The sequence below is a fragment of the Piliocolobus tephrosceles genome, chromosome 5, assembly GCF_002776525.5.
Source record: "Piliocolobus tephrosceles isolate RC106 chromosome 5, ASM277652v3, whole genome shotgun sequence".
Classification (NCBI taxonomy): Eukaryota; Metazoa; Chordata; class Mammalia; order Primates; family Cercopithecidae; genus Piliocolobus; species Piliocolobus tephrosceles.
This window is the reverse complement of record NC_045438.1, coordinates 143,671,903-143,692,072: the sequence shown is the minus strand read 5'-3', so window position 1 is coordinate 143,692,072 and position 20,170 is coordinate 143,671,903. Positions and strand designations below refer to the sequence as shown.

The 20,170-nt window shown below is 42.5% G+C and overlaps 1 protein-coding gene across 4 annotated transcripts in view; it reads right to left on the bottom strand.

The window, feature by feature from the left end:
- RIPOR2 (RHO family interacting cell polarization regulator 2) overlaps nt 1–20,170 on the bottom strand; it is a 244,921-nt gene that overhangs the window by 3,970 nt on the left and 220,781 nt on the right. For all 4 annotated transcript variants that reach the window (XM_023209734.2, XM_023209733.2, XM_023209731.3 and 1 more), the window contains exons 18-21: nt 18,810–18,968; nt 15,831–16,033; nt 7,388–7,471; nt 4,591–4,681 (exon numbers count right to left, since the gene is read on the bottom strand). In XM_023209734.2, coding sequence (XP_023065502.1) covers nt 4,591–4,681; nt 7,388–7,471; nt 15,831–16,033; nt 18,810–18,968 — 537 coding nt within the window. The remainder of the gene's footprint in view (nt 1–4,590; nt 4,682–7,387; nt 7,472–15,830; nt 16,034–18,809; nt 18,969–20,170) is intronic.

Genomic DNA, 20,170 nt, shown 5'->3' with positions numbered 1-20,170 from the left:
ATTTTTTTTTTTTTTTGAGACGGAGTCTCGCTGTGTCGCCCGGGCTGGAGTGCAGTGGCCGGATCTCAGCTCACTGCAAGCTCCGCCTCCCAGGTTTATGCCATTTTCCTGCCTCAGCCTCCCGAGCAGCTGGGACTACAGGTGCCCACTACCTCGCCCGGCTAGTTTTTTTGTATTTTTTAGTAGAGACGGGGTTTCACCGTGTTAGCCAGGATGGTCTCGATCTCCTGACCTCGTGATCCGCCCGTCTCGGCCCCCAAAGTGCTGGGATTACAGGCTTGAGCCACTGCGCCCGGCCAAGAGATTTTTTTTTAACAGTCTTTGCATGCCTTGACTTTTCAGAGGCAATGCCCCATTTTTTCTAGTTTGGTAGTTTCAAATTTTTGTTACTTTGGAGTAGAACCCTTTACTGGAAACACAATGTTGATATGCAAAACCCTGATATATTAAATAGATTAAACACAGGACCTTTCCAGTTGATGGCAAGAGAAGATGGAGCAACAGAGGGCCTGAGTTAGGGTCGTTCACGTGCTCCCTCCTTGCCCACTCACGCACACCCCGCTATGGATGCCTCAGCTAACAAATGCGACTTTAAGAACCACGTCTGCTAGGCCAGTTCCTAGTTTGCTCATGAAGATATTTTAGTTTAGAGGTGTTATGTTCTACTCCTAGAGTCCCACAGGGTGCAGTGGCCTGTGAGATTCCATCTTGGTGCCTGACTAGGTCTGGGTGCCGATAGGCAAGTTACACAACCTCAGCCTGCTTTCTGTAAAATGGAACTAATTGCACTTCTGCCTTTATGGACTAGTTTTGAGTACTAAATGAGTTAACCCATGCAGATGCCTCAAAACAGTGCCCGGCCTGGAGCAAGTCCTCTATGGGTGTTACCCAATATTACTACAGTGACATGAGTAGGGTGGGTATCTCACTCTTATTCAGTTTTCAGTGTCTTGATCTGCTCTGCTGCTAGTCTTTTTTTTTTTTTTTTTTTTTTTTAGCTAGAGCTAGAGGTAGAGTGTGGTGACACAATCACAGCTCACTGTAGCTTCGACCTCCTAGGCTCAAGTGATCCTCCCCCCACCTAGCTTCCTGAGTAGCTGGGACTACAGGCTCATGCCACCATGCCTGGCTACTTGAAAAAAATGAGTTTTTTTTTTTTTTGTAGACCTAGTCTTGCTATGTTGCCCAGGCTGGTCTCAAACTCCTGGCCTCGGCCAGTGCAGTGGCTATGCCTTTAATCCTAGCACTTTGGAAGGCGGAGGTGGGCGTATCTCTTGAGGCCAGAAGTTTGAGACCAGCCTGGGCAACATGGCAAAACCCCATCTCTATCAAATTAAAAAATATATATTTTTTAAAAAGAGTAAAATTGTTTAAAAACAAAACAAAACAAAACAACCCAGAAAACAATAACTCATGGCCTCAAGCAATCCTTCTACTTTGGCCTCCCAAATTGCTGGGATTACACGGATGAGCTACCACGCCCAGCTCTGGCTAATTGTATTTATTTTTATTTTGTAGAGATGGGGTTTTGTTATGTTGATCAGGCTGGTCTTGAACGCCTGTGCTCTCACACTCAAGCAATCCTCCTGTGTTGGCCTTCCAAAGTGCTGGGATTACAGGTATCAGCCACTGCAGCTGGCCCTCTGCCAATCCTCTAACTGCCTTGTGAAGTAGGCAGAGTTTTGGAGGGGAGAGAGCCCCAGCTTTGGGGAGTCAGGGAGTATGGTTCCAAGCAGGTCTGAGGTCCAGCTGGGACACAATGAAATGGCCATAGTCATGGTGAAAACTGTTCTGTCCAACATAGTGGCCACCAACCACATTTAAATCTAAATGGTAATTACAGATGGTCCCTGACTGACAATGGCTTAGACTTACGATTCTTCAACTACAATGGTGCAAAAGCTGCATGCATTCAGTAGAAACCATACTTTTTTAGCATGGTATTCAATACAATCCATGAGATATTCAACATTTTATTATAAAATATGCTTTGTGTTAGATGATTTTGCCCAACTGTAGGCTAATGTAAGTGTTCTGAGCATGTTTAAGGTAGGCTAGGCTAGGCTATGATGTTCTGTAGGTAAGATGTATTAAGTGCATTTTTGACTTAACAGTATTTTCAACTTACAATGGGTTTATTGGGATGTAACCCCATTGTAAGTCAAGGAGCAGCTATCCTCAAAATTGAGTAAACTTAAAACTTCAGTTCCTCAATCATGGTGGTGAAGGTGAACAGCTCAACAGCCATTTAGGATGACTGCTGTCATACTGGACAGTGCGCATATAGAACAATCCCATCACGATGGAGGGATCTACCGGACAGCTGTAGGTTAAAATATCGAAATCATTCCATACTGGTTGGTAAATAGTTGCAGCCCTGAGTCCTTTAAGTGCCTGCAATGACCTTCTGCCCTTTGTCATAGGGCATTTTATCAATTCCTATTGAAAATACTATTTTCACTATACTAATTCAGTCATTTGTGTGAGAGAAAAATGTGCCAGTATTTGTATATTAGGGTCAAAGAAGATTCATAATATTGAGTTCAGGGGGTTCTCAAACTTTGTATTAGAATCACCTGGGAGGCTTTAAAAAATCCTGATGCCAAGGAACACTTAGACCAATGAAAGCAGAATCTTTGGGAGTAGATTGTTTAAGCTTCCCTAGTGAATGTGCAGTCAGTGTTGAGCACTGCACACTGGTGGTGTGAGAGGGCCCAGGGCTGATGCGAGCAGTGTGCATGAAGAGCTAAGGTGAAGCAGGTATGGTGATGGCTTCTGGAGATACTGCTGTTCTCACAGCTCCAGTGAGTCCCGGGGCACATTCTGTTGGGATCAACTTCCTTAGATTACACTGGAAATAGAAGCTTCGTTGGCTATGCTTTATAAGCGCCTGGCTTACCTTCATGGTTATTTTAGAATACGAAGGGATAAAGGAGTTTAAACTAATAATACCTGGGTACATTTTTAGAGAATTAAACAATTTCTATGCCTAATACAGCCATAAGGAATAACTTTCATCCTTTAAACAAATATATACTGGCTAAGATTTCTGTGGAAGAAATAACATATTCAATAGCAGAATGATGCCTTGTTAAACCCATAATTGTAAGAAAGAGGGCCTAACAATACATGGGAGTTTCACAGTGATTATAAATGCCATGAGATTCTTCTTCATGCTGTTAAGTTACTATCACTAAACAAGGGTGGCTTTTTTCTAAGCTGCATTATTGATTGGATTATGTTTGAGGATTTCTAGGAGCATAGTTTTTTGGGTTTTTTTTTTTGAGACAGAGTTTTGCTCCTGTTGCCCAGGCTGGAGTGCAATGGCGTGATCTCGGCTCACAGCAACCTCTGCCTCCCAGGTTCAAGCGATTCTCCTGCCTCAGCTTCCCTAGTAGCTGGGATTACAGGCATGCGCCACCACACCCGGCTAATTTTGTATTTTTAGTAGAGACGGGGTTTCTCCATGTTGGTCAGGCTGGTATTGAACTCCCGACCTCAGGTGATCTTCCCACCTCGGCCTCCCAGAGTGCTGGGATTACAGGCATGAGCCACCGCACCCGGCTCTAGGAGCATAGTTTTTACACTTTTAAGAGTGTGTTGTTGAAGTAAAATTATTTACAATGATTGTTTATACTTTTTTTTGAGAGGGAGTCTTGCTCTGTCACCCAGGCTGGAGCACAGTGGCATGATCTCAGCTCATTGCAACCTCTGTCTCCTGGGTTCAAGTGATTCTCCTACCTCAGCCTCCCAAGTAGCTGGGACTACAGGTACACCCCACCATGCCTGGCTACTTTTTGTATTTTTAGTAGAGACACGGTTTCACCATGTTGGCCAGGCTGGTCTTGAACTCTTGACCTCAAGTGATCCACTCACTTTGGCCTCCCAAAGTGCTGGGATTACAGGGGTGAGCCACCAAGCCCAGTTATTTATACTTTTTAATTCAGAATTAAGAAAGGCTTTCCCTTCCCTCCCAAGTCCCCCAAAAAGAATAAATGTATAATGCCTGCTAGGCATGAATCTTCATAAAATAAAGTGAAGAGGAAGGGTTCTCTGGATATTTCAGAATAAAATAAGTACTCCAATTATTTTCTTAGGTATCAGGGTTCAGATGGGCAGAGGCTACAGGGCAGTCAGAGGTTAACCTGGGAGTCAGGGTGAGGCTGAGATACCTGGGGCTTTACAGCATTCCCTGGGATGCATCTCTGGTACCTCACCCAATTTCTGTCCTCCAGGGAGTGTCAACCCCACCCTGGCAACCCAGCCTGGATTCCTATTGCCTCTGCTTTATGGTTTGACTTCTGTGTTCTTGATTCCAAATAGTATACAGACTGATCAATCCATATAGAAAGGCTCCAGAGAATATACTTCACTCTCAGCATCCAGACAGAACGAGGAGTTGGGGTGAGATGGACATTGATCAGTTCTTCGTACTCTGTGTGAGAAGACAGCCTACAGCAGGGAAACTGCTAAGACAGGGTACATGAAACTTCTCCTTACTGGAGAAGGGAGCATCTCAAAGGGAACATCCCTTTGAGAGTGCCAGAAGCACACAATCATGTAAACAACAACAACAACAATAAAACTCACCCAGAGACAAGAGGGTTTCGGAGGCTACATTTCTGATTTCTTCAGTATCAGACTGACACAATGTCACCAGCATTTTAATGCTTTCAGTAGCCTATGGGGGAAAAATAGGTTACATCGTGTTTTGACATTTAGGTCTAGAGTTTCATGAGACTTGGCATTTAACAACTGGTGGGAACTTTAGCCTTCCTCTGTTGCCCAGGCTGGAGTGCAATGGAGCGATCATAGCTCACTGCAGCCTTGACCTCCTGGGCTCAAGCAATTCTCCTGCCTCAGCCTCCTGAGTAGCCAAGACTGATTTCTAATTTTTAATCTTCGGTAGAGATGAGATCTCACTATGTTGCCCAGGCTAGTCTCAAACTCCTGGGCTCAAGCAATTCTTCTGCCTTGGCCTCCTAAAGTGGTGGGATTACAGGTGTAAGCCACTGTGCCTGGCCATCTTACCTACGGGTTTTTACTTACCTAAAAACCATCTTACCTACGGGGTCAAACCTAGCTGAGTGTCTGAATCCCTTAAAAGTAAATACTCCTGGGTGCCACTCTGGATGCACTATATCGGAATTTCCTGGGCTGGGGCCCAGAGTTCTTACTTTCAGGAATTCTGATGAGCAGCTAAATTCCTCATTCCACAGTAGACTTCTAGTCTAGAGGAGTGAAGTCACTAGCTTGCTTTTCCAGAATAGAATCCATTTTCCCTGGTTCTTTCCACTGAATCTCACCGATTCCAAAATGGCTCTAATTTAATAATTCTTACTATTTAGTTTATATGCTAAAATAGAGGAGGAGGTAAAGGCCATTAATGACAATTCTTCTATTTGTTTGTTCCACAAATATTTATTGAGCACTCCATGAACCAGACTATTCATAAAGCATGAGAGAGTCCACAGTGAATCAGACATGGTTCTGGTCCTCAAGAATTTACAGTCTAGTGGATTTAGAGTATGAAAATCCATACAGATCACTGTATCCTTATGTCTTTATTTACTTTGTCTGTATCACAGACATCCATCACTGATATGTTACTGGATATCAGGAGAGCACCCAAATAGTAATCACTGTGGGTTTTCTTTTTGGGCACCTGAAGGCAATTTTTTTAACCAAGTAACAAGGAAGTCAAAATTTCCTACAGTTTTTTTTTTTTTTTTTTTTTTTTTTTTTTTTTGAGACAGAGTTTCATTCAGTCACCCAGGCTGGAGTACAGCAGCGTGATCTTGACTCACTGCAACTTCTGTCTCCTGGGTTCAAGCAATTCCCCTGCCTCAGCCTCCTGAGTAGCTGGGATTACAAGTGTGCGCCACCACGCCTGGCTGATTTTTGTATTTTTAGTAAGGATGAGGTTTCACCACGTTGTCCAGGCTGGTCTCAAACTCCTGACCTCAGGTGATCTACCGGCCTCAGCCTCCCAAAGTGCTGGGATTACAGACGTGAGCCACCATGCCTGGCCCTAGAGCTGGTTTTGATCACAGGCCGTTAACTTTTCTTTTGAGGTATTAATCCCTTTATAACTTTATCAGGCCTGCAGGTCCCTGCCTCTTTTCCAAGATTTTGGCAAGTTCTAAGGTGTGGCCTTCTCTCATTCTTTTCTCAAGACTGATTTGTCTTATTTTTTTGTGATGAAGGTAGGTCAAACATTACATCTGGCCTATTGAAAGGGAAACTTCCATGTCAGGAGTCCTCAGTCTTTTCGTACTTGTTTACATTCCAGCTCTCTCCCTGCTCACGACACCTTATGACAATCAAAACTGGTTCTCCGCTTAATAAAGAGAGCTTGTGGGGAAGGATCTGGGAATTCAGTGGCATACTGAATTTTAGTACTTCTTTTCAAATCTTATTTGTCCCTGCTTTTTGTTGTTCACAATAAAAATGAGTGAAATCACCATATATCTCATCTCCCTTTTAAGATATACTTTCCTTTTTTCTCTCTTTCTTTTTTTTTTTTTTTGAGACAGAGTCTGGCTCTGCCACCCAGGCTGGAGTGCAATGGCACAATCTTGGCTCACTGCAACCTCTGCCTCCTGGGTTCAAGCAATTCTCCCACCTCAGCCTCCTGAGTAGCTGGGATTACAGGCACCTGCCACCATGCTTGGCTAATTTTTGTAGAGACGGGATTTCACCATGTTGGCCAGGTTGGTCTCAAACTCCTGACTTCAGGTAATCCACCGGCCTCGGCCTCCCAAAATGCTGGGATTACAGGTGTGAGCCACCGTGCCAGCCAATATGACATACTTTTCTTTTTTTTTTTTTTTTTGAGACGGAGTCTCACTGTCACCCAGGCTGGAGTACAGTGGCCGGATCTCAGCTCACTGCAAGCTCCACCTCCCGGGTTCATGCCATTCTCCTGCCTCAGCCTCCCAAGTAGCTGGGACGACAGGCGCCGGCCACCACGCCCGGCTAGTTTTTGTATTTTTTAGTAGAGACGGGGTTTCACCGTGTTAGCCAGGATGGTCTCGATCTCCTGACCTCGTGATCCGCCCGTCTCGGCCTCCCAAAGTGCTGGGATTACAGGCTTGAGCCACCGCGCCCGGCCGACATACTTTTCTAATACTGACCTAAAGGTAAACTGGTTCCCTTGGGCTAGTGCAAAACATGATTGCTTTCTGCCACTTATGGACAAACAAAACAAAGTCACATGTAATTACTGTTTAAGGGAGAAAAATACTAAAACTAACATACAGTGCAAAGGCGACAAGAAATACTGCTAAAAAAGTACTTTCAAACATGAAAGAAAAGCTGTCATATACACTCGGCTTAGCCTGGCTCCAAGCTGAGTTGCCAGGGGAGTTCCAAGGCTGGGCTTTACCTCAAGGATTTTCAGGGCCAGGCAAGCTGCTTTCTGGAGCTGGAGGTTTGTCTTTGTTAGTGCTTCACAGTAATAGAGCAAGGCCTGAAAGAGAAGGAGGGATCTCGTGAAGGCATTTTGGTTTGTTTGTAGTTTAAGAGGTATACCTCATTCTCACTCTCTGAGATAAACTATAGCATATAACCTACACATTTTGCACTACCTTCAGAGCAAGAAAAAAAAAGTCATTGAAATTCATGTTAATTAAAAGAGTCGTTTATTCAATAAATTGATCCCTCATGTTCTCCTAGATCTACTATGACTCTAGGAGAATATAAGGGATCAATTTATTGAGTAACATAATCATGGTGGGCTTTTATTGGCCACCTACAGGTAATTTTTTTAACCAAGTAATGAGGAAGGCAAAATTTCTCAGAGCTGTTTTTGATCCCAGATCATTAACTTTTTATTTTAAGGTGTTAATCCCTTTGTATATGTCCCATCATAAAGGCCTGCAAGCTCCTGCCCCTTGTCCTATGTGTCATTCCAAGATTTGAAACATTCTCCTAGAGTCCATGCATGACTCTAGGAGAAATAAGGGATCAATTTATTCAATAAAGTGGGGAGATAGAGAGTTATGGTTCTGGCTTTTAAGGAGCCTGTAGATGCAGTAGAAATGCTAAGACTGTTAGAAGGAACTCAAGAGAAGAAATGTATTAGGTGCTATGAGAAATCTACAAGGTAAGTCAGTCACTTGAAGAAGAGACATTTTATGGAGGGCCAGGGTAAGTTTCACAAAAATGTTTGAACTGGAATGGAAATGATGGGTTAGATTTCAGTGGGGAAGTTGATTGAAAAAAAGGTATTCAGACAGAAATAAGGAAGACAGGAGGAGGCAGTGTGTTCCAGTGAGGAGGGTGGTAATGTCAGTTTGAGATTTGCTGAGTTTGATACATGGCAAATTAATGCTCTGTATAAAAAAAACTGCATAAAAGCACATTGTCTTTTTTTTTTTTTGAGACAGAGTCTTGCTCTGTGGCCCAGGTTGGAGTGCAGTGGCATGATCTTGGCTCACTGCAACCTCCGTCTCCCGGGTTCAAGCGATTCTCCTACCTCAGCCTCCTAAGTAGCTGGGATTATAGGTGCCCACCACCAAACCTAGTTAATTTTTTTTTTTTTTTTTTTAGTAGAGACAAGATTTTGCCATATTGGCCAGGCTGGTCTTGAATTCCTGACCTTGTGATCCACCTGCCTTGGCCTCCCAAAGTGTTGGGATTACAGGCATAAGCCACTGCACCCAGCCAATTGTCTTATTTTTACCAAGCTAATTTCTTCCTAAATGGTTGATAAAATGTGTAGTACTTAACATTAATTCAAATGAATAAGAATCACTATATGTCATATTGGTTCATAGGAAACTTAATTACTCTTGAAGAGAATTGAGGGTGAAAAGAGAGGACAAACTTTTGATTTTGTTGGGCTATATTGTGCATTTCTTGCTATTTGTCTGAATTACTTTTATTTTTTATTTTTATTTATTTATTTATGTTTTGAGATGGAGTTTTACTCTTGTTGCCCAGGCTGGAGTGCAATGGCGCAATCTTGGCTCACTGCAACCTCCGCCTCCTGGGTTCAAGCGATTCTCCTGCCTCAGCCTCCCTTGTAGCTGGGATTACAGGCGGATGCCACGATGCCCAGCTAATTTTTGTATTTTTAGTAAAGACAGGGTTTCATCATGTTGGTCAAGCTGGTTGTGAACTCCTGACCTCAGGTGATCCACCCACCTGGGCCTCCCAAAGTGCTGGGATTACAGACGTGAGCCACCGCGCCCGGTATACTTTTATTTTTAAAAGCGTAACTCAAGTCAGATCACTATACTAAAGGATATCTGTTGAATCAATAAGTGGTATTGCTCTGCCATTTGTTTTATTTTTTTGAGACAGGGTTCTTGCTCTGTCACCCAGGCTGGAGTACAGTGGTGTGATCACAGCTCACTACAGCCTCAACCTCCTGGGCTCAGGTGATCCTCCCACCTCAGCCTCCCAAGTAGCTGGTACTACAGATATGTGCCACAATGCCCGGCTTAATTGTTTTTTAATGTTTTTTTGTAGAAACGGGGTTTCACTCTGTTGCCTTGACTGGTCTCGAACTCCTGGGCCCAATCCATCCTCCTGCCTCAGCCTCCCAAAGTGCTGGGATTACAGGCATGAGCCACCGTGCCTGGGCTATATGATGATATTTCTTAGATTTATCCCTTTTCCATGGTCTCAGGTCTTGTTGGAGGTCTCAGTTTCCTACTGGGCCGTCACCACAGCATTCTGCTCCCCGTGCCTAACAATGAGGGACCCCCTTCCTCCAGCATGCATTACATCAGCATGGGCAGCCCCCCTCCCCTCCCTTTTCTTTGCTTAGCATCAAACTAGAACTCCTCACTATGGGCTTTTCAAGACCCTAAGCCAGGTGGCTCCCTACTCTCTCCCTAACTGCCCTCTTTTCCTGCCATACTCAATGTACCCAGTGGCTGTGACCCCCCTGCACCCCCCCAGAGGATTCCCCATACTCTCCTCTCCTCTCTGACGGGCCTCATTTTTGATGACCTTTCGAATTTGTCCAAGGCCCAGGACCCATTTCACCAACCATTATGTGACTGATTCTCTGTTTTTTTTTTTCTCTCTGATTTCCTATAACTAACGTTTTCCTTGTTTCTTAAATTAACTGTCATTATATGTGTCTAAATTGATAAGTATTTATATTTCTAATATGTACTTCAGCTACCTAACGTGATTTTGGGCAGGTTACTTAACTTCCCGTGCTTCAGTCTGCCAATCTGCAGAATGGTTGTAATAATAAGACCCACTGACGGGTTTGTGAACCTTCAATGCTATTAACACACTTAAAGAATGGAAAACAAGGCCTGCCACAAAGTAAGCCCTCAATTAGTATAGCTATAATATTATTTTTATTCTCACATATATCTGTGTATTCATATATTTGTTTATAGGATAAAAATACCATAGTGACACAATTTATGTTGAAGCTCCTTAAGGATGAAGACCTTGGTTTTTTTGTTTGTTTGTTTGTTTTTTATTGCTTATTTAACTCCTTTAGCATCTGGAACGATAATCTGTCCTTAGTGAGACCCTAGATGAACAAGCTTGAAAGTGTCATCGACCACTTAATGACATGACTACTCATTAAATGCCACATTGTTCTGCTATAGTCACTGATAGTTGGGAGTAAACACATCCTGTCTTCTCAGTTGTTTTTTGTTTTTTTTTTTTGAGACGAGTCTTGCTCTGTCACCTAGGCTGGAGTGCAGTGGCATGATCTCAGCTCACTGTAACCTCTTCCTCCTGGGTTCAAGCCATTCTCCTGCCTCAGCCTCCCCAGTAGCTGAAATTACAGGTACCCACCACCATGCCCAGCTAATTTTTGTATTTTTAGTAGAGACAGGGTTTCACCATGTTGGCCAGACTGGTCTCAAACTTCTGACCTCGTGATCCACCTGCCTCAGCCTCCCAAAGTGCTGGGATTACAGGTGTGAGCCACTGCACATGGCCCCTGTTTTCTCAGTTTTATAGGACAACTTCATTTAAAAAAATTGAAAATATAATTTACATACCATAATATTTAGACTTCAGCATGTATAATTCAGTGGTTTTTAATATATTCACAAATCATCCCCATCATCTGATTTCAGAACATTTTCATTACCCCAAAAAGAAATCCTGTAACCATTAGTAGTCATTCCCAAGACCCTTTCTCTCTAGTCCCTGGTAAACACTAATCTACTCTCCATCTCTATGGATTTGCCTACTTTGGACATTTCATATAAATGAATTCACACAATATGTGCCCTTCTATGTCTTGTTCTTTCATTTGGTATAATATCTTCAAGGTTCATCTAGGTTGAAGGATGTATTAATATTGCATTTCTTTTTATGGCCAAAAACTATTCCATTATATGGCTAGACCACATTTTATTTATTTACCAAGTTGATGAACCTTTAGATTGTTTCTACTTTTTGGTTATTATGAATAATGCTGCTATGAACATCTGTGTACCAGGTTTTTTGGTGTGGACATATGGTTTAACACTTTTTTCTTTCTTTCTTTCTTTTTTTTTTTTTGAGAGAGTCTCTTTTGGTGGCCCAGGCTGGAGTACAATGGCACCATCTCAGCTCACCGCAACCTCCGCCTCCCGGGTTCAAGCCATATGCCCACCTCAGCCTCCTGAGTAGCTAGGATTACAGGCCCCTGCCACCACACCCAGCTAATTTTTGTATTTTTAGTAGAGATGGGGTTTCACCATATTGGCCAGGCTGGTCTCGAACTCCTGACCTCAGATGATCCGCCCACCTCAGCCTCCCAAAGTTCTGGGATTATAGGCGTGAGCCACTGCGCCCGACCAGTTTAACACTCCTGGGGTTTTGCTCTTGTTGCCCAGGCTGGAGTGCAATGGCGCGATCTCAGCTCACTGCAACCTCTGCCTCCCGGGTTCAAGCGATTCTCCTGCCTCAGCCTCCTGAGTAGCTGGGATTACAGGCATGCTCTACCACGCCCAGCTAATTTTTTATATTTTCAGTAGAGACGGGGTTTCTCCATGTTGGTCAGGCTGGTCTCGAACTTCTGACCTCAGGTGATTCGCCCGCCTCGGCCTCCCAAAGTGCTGGGATTACAGGCGTGAGCCACTGTGCCCGGCCGGTTTAACACTCTTAAAGGAAACAAAGATACGCAGCGTAGGTTATTACAGCAAGAACAAAAGCAGTAACAGTAACTAGCTTGTAACTATACTAGACCTAAATAGTTAGAGCCTGGGCTTTGGCTTTTGAAAAACTCTCTGGCTTGCTTTTTGGCCTCTACTCACTTGATGGTGAGCAGCCAAAAGGGGAGGAAATAACCCTCAATCCACAACTGGGCAGCTACACAGGGACTAGCCTCCCGTACAAAAGGAACAAGGTGACTGTCCCTGAAGTGCCACTTGCCATCAACCCCCTCCAAAGCTCCCATTTCCAGAGGTGGATATACACCAAGGTCATCTTTAGCATTTCATCCCTATTGAAGCATTGTTATAATGCAAACATGCCCGAGAGGAAGGACAATTGAAGTTATCATCACCCATTTAAGTCTTGGAATATGTGGTTTTGGTAAGGGGTAAACTTGGGTTTGATAGTGAACCTTGAAGGCCCTTGATAAGAGTAAAAGAGGGAAATGGCAGGAGTTCAAGGCTGTAGCGAGCTATGATTGCACCACCTGGGTGGTGCATGTCCAGCCTGGGTAGCAAAGTAGGACCCCATCATTAAAATCCAAAACAAACCCGAGAGAGAGAGAGAGAAATGGGCAGGGGAAAATAGAGAGGAGTCTTGTGCTGAAGTTCATCTACTTTATAATTTTAACAAGGGCTGGCCCTGGAGGTCAGAAACCAATTGATGGTGGCTATGCAAAATGCTGAGTCATAATTAATTTAGTTTGATTATGTTGGTGGAACTATTTGTTTCCCTCATTTCAGGAACACAAATATTGTAATCATGTGTGTAAACATATCTGAAAATATCAATTCACTTGTCCAATGAACAGATGACTAGCTACTTGTTAGGTGCCAAGCTGACATGCTAGGTGATAGGGCAAACCTGTCTATGTTAACTTCGGAGATGATACCTGACCCTGCTAATTTTGGGGTTACTGAATAGGTTGCTCACTTTATTTATGTATTTATATTTATTTATTTATTTATTGAGACGGAGTTTTTGCTCTTGTCACCCAGGCTGGAATGCAATGGTGCGATCTCAGCTCACTGCACCTCCGCCTCCTGAGTTCAAGCAATTCTCCTGCCTCAGCCTCCCTAGTAGCTGGGAGTATAGGTGCCTGCCACCACACCCAGCTAATTTTTTGTATTTGTAGTGGAGATGAGGTTTCACCATATTGGCCAGGCTGGTCTTGAATTCCTGGCCTCAGGTGATCCACCCACCTCGGCCTCCCGAAGTGCTGGAATTACAGGCGTGAGCCACGGTGCCTGGCCTATTTATTTATTGTTAAATGTCTGTTGAGTCATAAGGTTGCTCACTTTAGTTTAAGTGGTTGCCTAAGAATTGGTGGCTGCTCAGATTCCTAACAGTTCCAGAAAGCAAACAGAAGGCACATTATAAAGCAAGAAGCCCCTGTCACCATGCAGAGGCCACCAGCATCTCCTCTGACCAGTCCTGGCTAATTAAAGAAGCAACCACATCTGAATGCAACAGTACAGTTGGAGGACAGTGGATATTTCCTACTTGTCTAGGTGTGGGGAAAAGCATAAAAAAATGAACCAACACACACAACTTTTATTTTGTTTCAATAGCTATGATCCCTGAAGCACGGTTCCGGGTTTACAGTGACACCAGCTCTCACAGAGGCATTTTTGTGTAGCTTTAGTGCTTTGCATCTAGTTTTAAGAACTTAACGTAATAACTTTTGCTATTTCATATAAGAAAATATGGAAAAGGTTCAATGTTTGCTTTGGGAGTCAAACATTTCTAGGTAGTAATCCAAATTCTGTTACCTAACTAGTCTTAGCCAAGTTTAACTCCTTGGAGGCTCAGTTTCCTAATCCATAAAGTGGGATCATAGCATCCACCATCGTTAGAGATAAGACAGCTAAGTGATGCCACATGGTGCCTGGTGTTTAGGAAGTACACAGTACTTGATGCGTATTATTTCTTGTTTTTCTGACTACTGGAAACTCTTCAAGGGCAAGGACTACTTTTCCTTTATTTCTACAGTGTCCACAAAACCCTCTATATAATACCAGGGACACAGTACTCACATAATGAAGGTTTAGTCATGAAATATGAATTTGAAGGAATAAACATGAGAGCTGAATTGGAATAAAAAGAGAACATTTAGCCTGTGGCTAATGCCCTAAAAGTAGAAGATGCATATAGAATAGCCAAAGGAAGACTATGTCTTACCTGTTGCTATTTCTTTTTTATTTTTTTATTGTTTGAGATGGAGTCTCGCTCTGTCACCCAGCTGGAGTCCAGTGGCGCAATCTCAGCTCACTGCAGCCTCCACCTCCTGGGTTCAAGTGATTCTCCTGCCTCAGCCTCCCAAGTAGCTGGGATTATAAGCACGTGCCACCAGGCCTGGCTAATTTTTCTATTTTTAGTAGAGACAGGGTTTCCCCTTGTTGGCCAGGCTGGTCTCAAACTCCTGACCTCAGGTAATCTACCCACCCATCTCAAACTCCTGACCTCAGGTAATCCACCCACCTCAGTCTCCCAAAGTGTTGGGATTATAGGTGTTAGCCACTGTGCCCGGCCCCCTGTTGCTATTTCTAAGGGCACATTTAGAACACTGGCCCCTCACTGTGACTAAAGAGTATCACAGTCCTGCTCCCCATAAACTGCACACTCAGATGCATATATATTCTGCTACCAGCATGTTCACGATTCTTTAATTTTCTTTCTCTTTTTTTGATAGGAGGTGAGAGTAGTCAGCCCACAGAACAGCCTTTTGAACTAATTCCACTGAAAGATAACTGTATCAAAGAACTACATAGAGTTCACCCTTTTGGACCAAAATGGCATTAGAATGGATTATCTTCTTGTGAGTACACAAATGTTCCACTACATATTAGCTTAGGCAATGCCTTAGACAAGTTAAACAAACTCTGAGTTCAACATGGGACCTTTTCAAGGACAAGGAGAGGTCATGCTGAACTTTGAGCTGATCTGATCTGCATTTTGATGAGAGTTAGCTTTTAGAATGACAGTATCAATTGTAAAGGGCTCCCAGGGACCAATTCCACTTGCATGAGCCAATGTACTTAAATTACAGATTCCTGTTCCATCTGGATGGCTATTGAATTAAAACTGAGAGAGAGATAAATTACCTCTTCCCTGGAAATAAGGGTGATGGCTTTTAAAATTTAAAATACTCCAGTTCTTTCAGCCAATAGCTAGATTACTTGACCCTAAACTGCTCATAAGACATGCCTGTATGCACACACATAGACACACATATGTTCACCATAATATTTTTAGAGTTGGACACTACACAAATGCCCACCAATATAGAGTAAGAAAATAAATTCTAGGATATTCATAGATGGACATGCCATTCACCCATAAATATAATGAAGTAGTTCAATATGTTCTATCAAGGAAAGAAAATAACCATGATCTATTACATTTAAAAATCCATTATGAAACAGGATAGTGTGATCTCATTTTAAAAATTATGTATGTTAGCAGATACATAGATACAATCTGAAAGAAGAGACAGTATGTTATTAATAGTTTTCTCTGGGGGCTGGGCTTAAGGGGTACTTAACTGTATTTCTTTAGTTTGGATGGGTTTATGGAGCACATATTATTAATAAGCAGAAAAAAATATTTTTGTAAAAGAATAAATGCTAAAATATTAGTAGTAAATGATAGAAAATTAAACCAGCTTCTGGCTCAATGGCCATGGTTTAGTGTCTTACCTTTTCCCTGAAATGCTGATTTTTGGAGGCAGCTGCCAAGTAAAGCGTCACAGCCTCGCTAACTTCATTGTCCTCTCTGGTTAATAGCAGAGCCAGAGTCCTGAGTACTTCCTGCTGGGCCGGGAGGTTGCTGGGAGCAAGGTCACTCATGGTCTGTAGCAGTTTTTCATCTCTCAGTGATTGCAGAGTCTGAACCATGGAAACTAGAGGGTAAGAAGGAAGGAGATTTCATGTTCTGACATGCTAAAGTAATGAGCTCATTACAAATATAAATAGAACTCAAGTACATAAGAAAGTATAGTATAGTAACTCAAATACATATGAAAAATAAGCATCAGATAAAGGTGGTATTTCAGATTGGTGAGAAAAGGACAGACTATTCAAATAACTACATTACAGTGATGGGCAAAGCACATGAGAAAAAGTGAAGGTGGGTTTCTATCTCATAATGGCTACAAAAATAACTTATAGATGAATTAGCCCAATGTAAAAATATACAGAAGAAAATACAGGTAGACAGTTTTTACAGTCTTCCTAATATATGAATGGCAGACTCAATTGCTCCTCTTTTAGTCAAACCTGTCTGGCAAAACCCCAATCCTGGGTGAACCCAGTACAGAAACCAAGTCTTCACTGAGGCAACTGGGCCCTGATGGAGCAACCCATTTATTTATTTATTTATTTATTTAATTTTTTCTTTCCTTTCCTTCCTTTCCTTCTTTTCCTTCCTTTCCTTCCTTTCCTTCCTTCCTTCCTTCTTTTTTAGACAGAGTCTTGCTCTTGTTGCCCAGGCTGGAGTGCAAATAGTGTGATCTCAGTTCACTGCAACCTCCGCCTCCTGGGTTCAAGTGATTCTCCTGTCTCAGCCTCCCAAGTAGCTGGGATTACAGGCATGTGCCACCACGCCCAGCTAATTGTATTTTTAGTAGAGACGGGTTTCACCATGTTGGCCAGGCTGGTCTCAAACTCCTGACCTCAAATGATCCACCCGCCTTGATCTCCCAAAGTGCTGGGATTACAGGTGTGAACCACCGTGCCTGGCCAGAGCAACCTGTTTTTTTGGTTGGAATATGAAGACAATATAGTAAAAAATAAGGTTTTGAGTCCCATTTGGACAAATTAACCATGTTCCTTGAATAAAGAGTATACTATACTCCCTAACCAGAAATCCAGCATGGTCAACTGTTAGTCACAAAAACACTGGGATGAGGATGTGTCTGGTCAGTACAGATGGAAAAATAAAAGCCAAAATTCATGCTCCATGAACAAAGCAACATTCTCTGCACAGTAGACAAATGTGTGACTTATTTAGATTTTTTGTTTTTTTTGCTTTAATCTCCTATTTTCCATGCTGTGGATGCTCTATCAATTTCACTGCTTTGTAAATAAACACCCTAGTAAAAAGCCTCAAGGCAGCATTATGGATTATAACATCTAAATTAACAAATACCGGAAAATAGCCTAAATGTTCAACAATATAATCAAATACATTAGTATACATTCAAATGCAGAACTATTAATCTAGTAACTAACATAATCTAATACAAATGCTTTCAAAGAATACTTAGTAACACAGAACATAATATCAAATAAAAAACAGGATCAATACTCTATAAGGCATAATTACAATTTTGAATCTAAAACCCACATACATTCAACTGAAAAATACATTCAATTTAAAAAGTAGGAGAAGGAGAGATTGGAATTTCTTTCTTTATACTTCTCTGTTTAATATATATATATTTTTTAAATAATGAAGCTTTCCCTTTTATAGTGAAAGAAAAGAGACACTTAAAAGGTTAAGGGTTTTTTTTTTTTTTTTTCATTGTCATTTCCCATTTCTGTTAGTAAATGAATAGGCTTTCTTGGGGACCATGTAATAAGAGGCTGGAGACGTAAATTGCCACTGATATAATCTGAGTAATAGAAACGTTTTCTCAGGATATTGATTTAGTTGGGACAAATTTAGTATCAAGAAATGAAGATTATATTATAAAATAAGACTTTGTGGTCCTAAAACAAGGTCTTTCTGCCCATGCTTTGTCTTCCTGGTCCTCTGTGCTGGCGTCTGCCTCGTAAGGGGTTATGCTCAGACTCTCCCCCATGCTCCGTGCTGGTACAGTGCTGGGTGAAGGAAGATTTTTCTTCCTTCACTATGATGCCACCCAATGTGCTGACTGTGTTGTTGCAGGATTTGATGTTCTGGAGAGAGAAGGGGTAAGCCTGGGCTTGTGCCAGACATGTTGCTACTACCTGGTGCCGTGCCAGACTCACCTAGCTCCGAAGAACACACCTCATTCCTCCCGTCCCTTTTAACCTGCATTGTCAAGTCTCCGTGGATTTATAGAGCACAAACCTGGGAACCAGAAACCAGCCCCTCACTACCTGGCTCCACTCCCAAAGTGGAGTTTTCATTTAATTCAGATTGTTCTTTTATTTCCAGTCTCTGAAGGGCCACGTTGAATGGCAAGAACCAGCTTCATTGCTGCACGCCTGCACTGACAGCTGTTCTCCTTGTTCCCTGGACATGTTGCCCTAGAGTTAGTTTTCCACCTTTTCCTCCTTTCCTTTCCCACCATGTTACCTACCTGCCTTCTTTAAAACCCCATTTCTTCCTATTATTATTGAACGCCTCACCAAAAAGGGCAATATAAAATAGTATTGCCTGTAGGATTGATCCGACTAATGGCAAATACATTACCGAAGGAAATAAATTACAGTGAAAGCTTAAATCATTTACCAACTTCCCATAAATGGTACCTCTCTGCCAGATAATTGAGTTGCTCCTAGTGAATCCCTGGTTCATTAACAAGGGGCCCACTAATGTTAAAAGTCCAAAAGTCATTTAAAAGGCAAATTGCACCTCTACTGTGGACTTGAAAAATAAAAGGCCATCATTGCCAAAAGCCATGATTTAAAAGACTAGAGATATTGCCAAACTGAGCCACCAATACAATGTGACAAAAGAACATGTCCCACCTTGCCTTGCCAGTTGGCTCAGGTAACTCTCCAGGTCACTGACGCCGTGGCTGGTGAAGTAACTGTAATACTGGAAAACAGTGACGACTTCCGAGGACAGGCTAGAGGAAAGCAGAGGCTCAGCCCGGTCCAGAATTTGGGACACCAGGGTTCGAAACACTATTCGGAAGGGAAAGACACAAAGCAGCTTTAGATATATGACCATTCATTCATTCAATAACTTTTATTTTTATTTTTATTTTAGAGACAGGGTCTCACTTTGTTGCCCAGGTTGGTCTCAAACTCCTGGGCTCAAGCAGTCCTCCTGCCTCAGCTTCCCAAGTAGATGGAATTGCAGGCATGAGCCATCACATCTGGCTCAATAAGTTCCTTATCTTTTATTGTGGTTGAAGATAGAGTGAAGTAGGTAAAGTAAGCAGTTGGATGGTTTTTGCACATGTGCACACCGGTGTAACTGCCATTTAGATCAAGATATGGAAGACGGCCCGCATTCCATGAGGTTTCCTTGTGCCCCTTCCCAGTCCATAGCTACCCTTCCCTTCCCTTATATGTAACATATATAATGAAGAAATATTATATATGTGTGTGTAGAAGAGAGATAAAAAGGAAGAGGAAGAGACAAGTGAGAGAGGAAAAGAGAAGGAAGGAAGGAAAGAAGGAAGGAAAAATGAAGGCAAGAGAAAGGAAGGAAAGGGCACAAATCGGCAACTAACAATCTGACGTCTATCAACATAAATTAGTTTCACCTGTTCTTGAACTTCATGTAAATGTAATTATATGGTATGTACTTTTGGTGTCTTGGTCCTTTTACACAACAAAGTATCTGTGAGATTCATTCAAATTATTGATTATAGCAACAATGTATTCTCTTCAAAAATTGCTGGCCCAGGGCTGGACACAGTGGCTCACTCCTGTAATCCCAGCACTTTAGGAGGCTGAGGCAGGTGGATCACCTGAGGTCAGGAGTTCAAGACCAGCCTGGCCAACATGGCGAAATGCTGTTCCTACTAAAAATATAAAAATTAGCCGGTCATGGTGGTATGTGCCTGCAATCACAGCTACTGGGGGTGCTGAGGCAGGAGAATCGCTTGAACCTGGGAGGTGAAGGTTGCAGTTAGCTGAGATCACACTATTGCACTCCGGCCTGGGCAACAGAACGAGACTCCATCTCAAAAAAAAAAAAAAAAGAAAAAAAAATATTGTTGGCCCCGAGTAGTGGCTCACAACTGTAATTCCAGCACTTTGGGAGGCCAAGGGAGGATTGCTTGAGCCCAGGAGTTCAAGAACAGCCTGGGCAAGAGGGTGAAACCCCGTCTCTACTAAAAGTACAAAAATTAGCCAGGCGTGTTGGCATCTGCCTA